General features: G+C 47.7%; 1 protein-coding gene across 1 annotated transcript; it reads right to left on the bottom strand.

Moving 5' to 3' along the window:
• Window positions 1-698: 698 nt before the first annotated feature.
• On the bottom strand, window positions 699-8,553 carry LOC122387512 (organic solute transporter subunit alpha-like). Its single transcript, XM_043377779.1, has 8 exons — window positions 8,254-8,553; window positions 6,396-6,553; window positions 5,985-6,058; window positions 5,272-5,433; window positions 4,927-5,038; window positions 4,560-4,685; window positions 2,472-2,598; window positions 699-1,089 (listed from the first exon to the last, which is right to left on the bottom strand). The coding sequence occupies exons 1-8, from the start codon at window positions 8,375-8,377 to the stop codon at window positions 833-835; spliced, it is 1,140 nt and encodes a 379-aa protein (XP_043233714.1). The 5' UTR covers window positions 8,378-8,553; the 3' UTR covers window positions 699-832.
• Window positions 8,554-9,198: the final 645 nt, after the last annotated feature.

Below are 9,198 nucleotides of genomic sequence, written 5' to 3'. Positions count from 1 at the left end.
AGATTCTGGGTATTCCCCGTCTTCTGCTTCTTCCGCTGAAAACGATCGTCTAAAACAGCAAAATAGCCTTTTTCGACTCAATCTTATTTCGAGTGCGGTATCGTCAATCAAACAAGTGCAGTGCATGACGTTGAGCCATGCAGCGTTAACTCCGGCTCCGGAGTCGGAGTCGGTAAGATTTTGGCGACTCCGACACCGACTCCGACTCCGGGCAGAACTGTCGACTCCGACCGACTCAAACTCCGACTCCGACTCCGACTCCGCAGCCCTGGGCCAGGGGCACTATCGAAATTGAGCTGAAACCCTCGGTACAAAGCAGATGGACGGCTTAAATAGACACTATAACTTTGCAAACTATAACTGCAGATAGACCATTCAAGCAGTTGTGCAGTGTTTATTTCGGCACTTATGCTCTCATTTGCAGCCAAACGTTCTCCATATTATTCAAAGGTTGCAACGCAAAGCACTGTCCTTATGGTAGTTGTTCGAATTCTGCGAAGGCGAAGACGTTCCGGTACGCGCATTGCACGCAGAGTTCAATGCGGTTTACCTACCTAGTGCCTATGCGAACATATGAAGTGCAGTGTGTTGGTAGAAACATGAAGATGTCGTTGGGAGTGGAGTTCTACTTAACAATGTATTCACTAAACAGTGCACCCAATACCACTTAAAAGGCGACATACATGTTATTCCACATATTTCTCAGACATCTCTTTCTTGTATTGTCCTTTTCAAACCAGCACAGAAAGTCAATCAATACAGCCGAAGCATTTGCTTTAATTTTGTTTACCTCATTGTCATCCGAGACGAAAAAGGTGAAGCATAATAACTGTTATGTAACAGTCATTGCGGCACAGCCTACGCTCCACTGAATCCGTTGGTCGTTTTTTGCGCCGACGTTCTCGTGTTGCGCCGTTGACGTCCATGTCTGCTGTGACGTTGGAGTGCCGGCGCGGTCGGCAGGGCTGCCGGAGGGGGTCAGGTCGGCCGCGGTGAGGTCGTCGACCGACCTGCCGTCCGCCTGGTAGGCCCAGTGGTTGAGCACGCCAAACAGCAGCATCTCGGCGGCGATCACAATGTTGAGGATAACTGCCGTCAGCCAGGCGACTGTCAGACACTGAACCAGATGCCTACAGCAGCTGCAGATGTGTACAGGAGGACGGGAAAGGGACGAGACAAGTGATGAGCAATAGCAGATAAAGAAGGTTATGGAGAGACACTGCATGGTGTATACGTAAACATAGCGATCTATGTATTTTGCTTAATTCAATCGTGTAATTAGTGGCCAGTTATACGTTTGATTGATTTATCTGTGCCAACTTAACCCTCGCCCTGGCAGGGCATTTTTCATAACACGGCCTGGCAGGGGGGGGGGGTCGATGCGACCCCCCCCCCTCGCGATTGGCTCCTATGGCACCTAGAAACACCAAAGTTGGTAGGTAGGTGGCCCCCCTGGAGTTCTCGCCCCTGTGCAAATTTGGTTGCTCTAGGTCAATATTTAGGGGGGTTTTGGGGGGTGTAAATGTAAAAATTTCGCTAAAAACAGGTCAAAAGTTTTTCGCTTATAACTTTTGATCTAATTAAGATAGGGCAAAAAGAAAAGCACCAGTGAACTCAGCACGTCAAGGCGCGTCGAATGATATACTGTTTAGCTTGCTGAAGTGTACTTAAAGTTTTTCTTAAATTTTAAGTAAACTTAAGTTAATAAATTAAGTTAAAGTTAACCAAATTGCATCATATCGCATATTATTCGATTCGGCTGATCACCAGGAACACAATGATACCATTTTTTAAGCTCTAGCGTCATTATGTGCCAAGTTATTGGCAAAAACGTCATTTGACCTCAGTTGACCTCATTTGACCTGACCCATGGATAAGTACACCATACAAAGAAGCACCAAGTGACCTGCTGTTAAGTACTGTGGTTTCAAAGCACAAAAGTAATAGAACGAAGCGGATATCTCCAGTATTTTCCGAATTTAGTATTTTCCCATAGGCTTAACATTACGACGTAATGACCTCTAACTGACCTCAGGTCAGTGACCTCAAAAAACCCGAACTATATGTTATACAACTCGGTGAACTTAGCACATCCTGAAAGTTTGAAGGAAATCAGTGCAAAACTGTGAGTTGGACAGGTGCAAAAAGAAAACTGAAATTTGACCATGACCTTGTACCGGTTTTTCTGACCTGGTGACCTGACCCAAGGTCACCCGGACCTAAAATTTTCAGGTCATATGTAAAAAGGTTGCCCCATAGGCTGTGCCAAATTTGGCGGCGCTGCGCGCCGCCGTTTTTACGCTATCTTCGAAAAACCTTAGGGGGGTGGCATCGACCCCCCCCCCCCTGCCAGGGCGAGGGTTAACATAAATATGATATTCCTTTGTTGAATTTACAGCATGTTCATAAAAAACACACAATGCAATGTCATGCAGGCAGCCGCATGATCGATAGTCGCTTTGTCAACTCACACGCGCCGTAGACCTCTGGCGACATTGAAGCAGTACATGTAAAGCCACCGGTGGATATGACGATGCTAAAGATAAACTTTTGGATGTTGATGATCACCACGGTGAATTTCATTAGCGCGAACTTTGCCTGCAAACAACAACATTGTAAGCAGATACCAGCATCTGCGATGCTGGGCTCCGCATCGCGGGACCGCAGGTTGTTTGAGCAAGCACCTCTGTAACGCCGCAAAAACGCCCGCCGCCAAACGAGAGGATGAGCCTTGCACGTGCAGACCGGAGTGGGAGTGGGTGTGCACTGCACTCTACTAACTAATCTCTAGCGTTGTGCCAAATTTGAGTGCAATCGACCCGGCCGTTTTCGAGATCTAGAGCGACACCCTGCACGTGCGCACGTGCAACCTGGGTCCCAATTGATTTGTGCACGGCACTCTATTCGCCGGTCTCTAGCGGTGTACCGAATTTGATCTGAATCGGCCCAGCCGTTTCCAAGATCCATGGAAGCGACCCCTACACGTGCGCACGTGCAGCTGCACCCCAACCGTGGCACATGTCAGAGGCGGATCCAGCTCAGAGGTTTGGGGGGGGGGCAAACCATAAAAATTTATCGATTCTTTCCATGCATCGTCCATAGGCGTAATGTTAAAATCATGCCGTTTGGGGGGGGGGCAAATGCCCATTTTGCCCCCCCCCCTGGATCCGCCACTGGCACATGTAAATACATACTAACTGACTTGTGCACGGCACCCTACTAACCAGTCTCTAGCGGTATGCCAAATTTGAGCACAGTCGGCCCAGCCGTTCTTGAGATCTGGAAGCGTCAGCCTGCACGTGCGCACGTGCCAAATGGGTCCCATCTGAGTTGTGCACGGCACCCTACTCGCCGATCCTTAACGGTGTGCCAACTTTGATCACAATCGGCCCAGCCGTTCTCGAGATCTAGAATCGACACCCTGCCTGTGCGCACGTGCAGCTGCACCCCAACCGTGACACATGGAAATGCATTGCCCGGCGGTTGCCTACATCCATGCCAATTATCAGCGCAATCGGCAAACTAACTATAGAGTAATTAGACTTGTTACCATACTGACGCCTCTTCGTTTTGCACGTAGCACGTGCATAAGGGGTCACCCATACGTATCGAGAGTAGCACACTACGTGTGAGAAAGGAAGAAGCTATCCCACACAAAAGACCACGAGTGAATCGGTCAAGCAGTTGTGGAGCTATAACCTTTGCAAAGGCGCCCCCGCAACGGACATAGCCCGGAGAAGGACCGCTCCGGTTGTTTTTCAATATAAAAACACATTTCTAACGAATAGTGTTTGTCTTTTCAAACAACCTGCGGTTACGAATAGTGTTTGTCTTTTCAAACAACCTGCGGTGACAAAATAACATGAATAAAAACAGCACATATACCTATGTGTGGACGTTAACCAACGACGGTAGCCATTTTCTCAGCCACACATAAATGATTAATTTATCTTTAAAAGAATGGAGTTGATGTTTCAAGTTATGTAAGTAGCTTTATCAAAAACGGCTTAAGGCCTGGCTACACTATGCGTTTTCTTCGTGCGTTTTTTGCGTGTTTGCGTGTTTTGCGTGATATCGTTCTAGAGAAAAGAACGATATTACGTTTTTGTGATGTTTTTCACCTTAAATTTTAGTTACATAAGAGTTATATAAGCTTTTGTATATAACCAAAGTAAAAAATTATATTGTTTATAACTTTTTTTCCTAGAACGATATTACGCAAAACACGCAAACCTGCAAAAACGCACGCAGAAAACGCATAGTGTAGCCAGGCCTTTAGACCATCGATATTTCTGTTTATTTATTTCACGACGCATTAGCTAGAGCTAGTGCTATGCAATGATAATTAGCTAGAGCTAATTATCATTGTACGCTTTTTGCATGATATCCGTCTCGACAACTCCACAAGACTGTGTAGGTACTCGACTCGAGCAGTCGTCAATGAGAACAGCCTTCCACTGCCCTCAGTAGGTGGACAGAGCCTTCTGCCGTGTCCTATTTCTATGATATCGGCCTGTTATTTACCCTACAATTAACTAACACGATCTAGGCTCACTCACCCGATAGCGAAGGCTCTGCAGTTGTCCTTTCGTGGTTGTCTCAAGCATGATCAGGCCGTACATGCCAAGGAGAAACGCCACGGCATGCAGTGCCATAAGAATCACGTGTCCTGGACCGCCAGATGCCTAAGAGCGGAAAGCAGGAGTTCTGAACGTCAAGAAGTAATTGCTCATAAGATGCCCTTTAAAAACATACGGCAAAAAAAGAATAACTAAGGGGCTTGCCCCATCACCCTCCTTGGAAGATGAACCGTCAGATTAATAACCATTTGTATGCACTTCTTAAGAAGTAATTTCGATAACCATTTTAGGCAGATGTCTGCTCTGTATCACGTAAAATCCGAAAGAGCGCGGGCATTTTGCTTACCTCTCCAACATTTTGCATTCCTGCTGAGTACAGGTAAAGTGAGAAGAAGAAATATCCGCTGACACTGAAAGGCAACTGGTAGACGAGCACCTTCATCACCCGTATGCTACGTCTGTCGGCCCACAAGCCACAGAGATTATGTAGATGCATTGATACTCAAATGCATGGAAACATGAACATAATGGAACAATAGAACGCATGAACAGATCGGTGGGCTGTAGCCAGACAATAGGCAAAATGTGTGTTACCTGTGCGGGCTTTAGGCTAAATTCAGGCTTAAACTGAAAGCTAAAATATAGACCGGCGTGTTCAGCTTATGAGATCATTGTGACCTGCGGCACTGACTTTGTGATTGTGGGTCTCGGACAGCAGGGACGGCAGCAGCAGCAGCACGGGGGAACAGCCAGGGGAACGGCGCTGCCCTCCACGGCAGCCAACAGTCGCGACTCGCCGCCAAAGTACAGCAGGCACAGCTCGACGAACTTTGACAAGGAAACACTCAGATATCTGTCGGCAAAACCGCACTGCTCTGAAAGAATCTCACACACATAAATCGTGACGTGGGCCCGACCGTGGACGTCGGAGGTAGGTAAGTACGCACGGTGCTGCAATTGGAAAACAACCGATTTTACTGGCTCGCATTGCACAATGCACGCCACTTCATTCACCTTTCCTAAACGTTGGGTTGCTGCATCCATCGGCATTATGTTGTTCTATATACTCCGGGCATTATGGTTGTATGAAGGGTTATTGCAGTGAAAACACATGTACAGCTGACGAGCGAGCTGTCGTGTGATGCCTCATGCACATTGCACAGATGCACACGCAGTGAATCGGACAGTACCTAGGAAGTTTAGCTTATCCCGTCAATAATGAAAAATATTTTTTTCTGTTAGGCATAGTGTTTAATGTCCTATAAAATATTATTTGAAAGATATTTTATCTTTCAAAACAACCGTTTGATTAGGTACTCGTATTACACCATAATATTACTCGTATTCTAAGCGACTTCTAGTAAATAAAGGCTTATCGGCAATAACTGCCGACTCGTTACTCACATGAGCCTTATCGCACGTAAAAGCCTGTCGGATGCCGGGACAACCAGGCTTCCGAGGCACATCAAAGCAACAAACTGAAAAACGGGTAGGTAAATGTCATAAAAGGAAACATTTAAATGAACACTTATCGGTGTACACAGTTAAACACTTATTTCAAACAAATAATACACTTATGAGCACAATGTTATTTGACGTTCTTCAACAGTTGTTTCAATAATTACCCATCTCAATATGTGAAGCATTGCTGCCAGACTTGTCAAGAGCAGACATCAATCAGGACCGAGACTGCAAGCAACTGGTCTAGTCTTATCTGTAAGAATCTTGGTCTTTTGAGTACAACGCTGTGCGAAAATATCGTTAAGGTCGGATCGCATGTTGCAAACATGCAGAGAAAGGCACCCTGTCACTTACGGAGGGCACTGAGTTAGCCCAGACGGTTCCAGACCGCCACAGCTTGGGCAGTCGCTCATTGTGGTACACGCTCCACAGCGTCTTGGCCAGAAGGCCGTAGAGAAACAACACCTCCAGACCGACGACAACCCATAGCGTGATGACGTAACCTCCCAGGTCTGAAGCAGAGTGGAGATGTTTGAGGGTCGACTCGATAAAGAGTCTTGTTCATACCGGAAGGAAATGTGAATGGCATATAATTGTTCTTGTTAGAACAAAAGAATAAAATAAGGATTAGAGCAAGTCATAAACGACATCCATGGACATTTTACGTAATACAAAGATCTATGAAATAACGTAACCCGGTCGTCGCATACACACCAAATCAAACACGATTAGGGGAGAGTGGGGAAAGATGCCCAGGGTTTGACTATGTCATATATTATTCGAAAATGACGATCGGAAAGCCAAAACTTGGAGTTTCAACGGAAGCCGACATCATTTTTCTCCAAAAATATCACACTTTCGTGCCTGAAATATGATAACTTTTTTTGCTATTAAGCATTTTCCTGAAGAAGTGAAAGGGGGCATCTTACCCCACAGGGTGGAAAAGACGCCCCTGGCGTTGGGTAAGATGCCCCCTGCACTATAAGTGACATAAATAGGCACCTGAATCGCCTGAACGAATCAGTAGTCCCTTCGAGCCTGCAGTAGACACCAAACGTCATCGTAAGGGCCCCCAAAAGTAGTCGTAAGGGGCTTCAGAGGTCATCGTTAGGGCCATCATAGTCCAGCGTGGCCAAACAAGCCTCCGTGGTGGCGTTCGGAGACCACTGTGGGGCCCTTATAGGTCTTCATGATGCTTGAGGGCCCTCGAGCCCATCGTGGGGACCTCAGATGCCAGCGCGGCCCGTGGAGCCAACGTGGGAGCCCTCAAAGGATGTCGTGAGGGGCCCTGGAACCAATAATGGGGCCCACAGAGGTCGTCGTGAGGGCTCTCAGAGTCAGATGCCGCCCAAAAAGTCGCTGTGTGGGCCGAGAGACCGGCATGGGGAGCACCCGACCCTACCGGACTCTCAATAGTCCCAGATCGGCTTTTGTCTCTCATCACAAGTATGTAATAAATGATTTGACGGGCTGCTTGAAGGACAGCCTACGGATTTAGGGGGGCGTCTTTCCCCATCAGGACAGGGGGCATCTTACCCCAAGGTACCGAAGTAACATTAAATCAGCACAATTTGTTAGCCATAAAACTACACCCTGAAACAAACTGTTTGGGACACAGTACACGTATGTTAATGTATCACGACTATAGCAAGGGACGCAAAAATTATCTACCTTCTTTGATATTTACAATGTTTTGACGCTAAAATATTTTTTGAAAGCAGCAAATAAAAAACATGCAATCACCAGCCAGCCGTTGCCCAACTGAGCTTCGCAAATTTTTGTGCAGTTAACAAGGCAGGCTTCCGCTTTACGCTAAGAACATTAATTTCCAGGTTCGATTCTTTGTTTCCCCGCTAGAGGGGGTGGGGCGTCTTTCCCACCCTGGGCATCTTACCCCACTCTCCCCTACCACACGGTAATAGTTAGTTCGGTAAGAAAGAGTGACTTATACCAACCAAATATTACAAGAATTGACATGTCAGCTGACACTGGTCAGTGGTCAGTAGTCGGATTCAGTGATCAGTAGTCAGTAGTCAGAAGTCAGTGGCCAGTAGTCAGTGGTCAGAAGTCAGTGACACTGGTTAGTGACACTGGTCAGTGGCCACTGCAGTCACTTATCACTGATCAGTGGTCAGTCTATAGCCGATATCATAGCGACCTCGCCGTGCCGGCCTCCCTCCCGGGACTCCCGGCGATCGGCCCTGTTCCTCACCTTCCAGGAGCTGTGCGGTGGTGGCGACCTCGGTCAGGGAGTAGCAGTCGGCAGCCGCTGCCGCCCCGGCGCCATCGAGCGGTGTCCGAGTCTCACCAGTGAGGCCAGGCAGCTCAGACGCCATGAATAAAGGTATTCAGCTGGTAACTGCCCACTGATTACTTACAGCAAACGTTTTCTGCGGATTCTGGAATTTTGCCGGGAAATGCGTCATCACAGGCCACAGCACTCAAATTAATTCACATCAAACGGTGGTCAAGGTCGTCACAGCTCACGACCGTCACCAGACACGGTGCCTCCCACGCACACTAGCTCAACCGCACTCGGCACCTACGCATGGGGACGAGTCACGCCTCATACGGGGAGGGGCGAGACGGCGAGAGAAAGTGCCAAGGCCGTGAACTTTCGTATCGGGCGGTTGAAGTCCTCAGCTGCCGAGCGTCTCCGCAGGTCAATCGGGGTCGTTCTCTGATCAAAACACAAGCAAGGAGGAACAATGTCGTAAGTCGATATGCTTGAATATGGTTTGAGGCTTGAGCATCAGTGTTTTTTTTTTTTTTGGGGGGGGGGGGAGGCGGGGGAGGTTAGGGTATGCCGTTAGAGACACTTTCGATCTACAAAGGTAATTTTGCAGGGCCATGCTATGCGATAATAGGGGGTAGATATTGGACTAAGTCGATTGTCGATAGACACAGTGGAGTGACTGAGCCATTCCGCTGAGACGAGACGGCGTTATCCCGGTGTGAACAGTAACCTACCCACTCAGCCGGTCATCACGTAGAGAGGCTCCCCCTTTTTCCCTTTCGGTTCCTAGACTGTCTGGTGGGCTGAACGGCAGTCAGGACGGGGCAATGTGTCAGGTCAGTCAGTCAGGACGGAAGGGGTAGTGATTAAACGATCAAGCGGGTGCGCATTAGTTATGGTTAGTTCCATAAGAAGGAGAGA

Source organism: Amphibalanus amphitrite, unplaced genomic scaffold, assembly GCF_019059575.1.
Source record: "Amphibalanus amphitrite isolate SeventyFive unplaced genomic scaffold, NRLGWU_Aamphi_draft 000288F_arrow, whole genome shotgun sequence".
Lineage (NCBI taxonomy): Eukaryota > Metazoa > Arthropoda > Thecostraca > Balanomorpha > Balanidae > Amphibalanus > Amphibalanus amphitrite.
This window is presented reverse-complemented; position numbering and strand designations above follow the sequence as displayed.

Excerpts from the sequence above, each read along its gene's own strand:
- LOC122387512 (XM_043377779.1), bottom strand. The coding sequence starts at position 8,377 with ATGGCGTCTGAGCTGCCTGGCCTCACTGGTGAGACTCGGACACCGCTC. Across the intron at positions 5,039-5,271 it reads CCGAGACCCACAATCACAAA|ACGTAGCATACGGGTGATGA; the intron begins GTCAGTGCCGCA and ends GTGGGCCGACAG. Across the intron at positions 1,090-2,471 it reads GCCAGAGGTCTACGGCGCGT|TTATCCTCAACATTGTGATC; the intron begins GTGAGTTGACAA and ends GGCTGACGGCAG.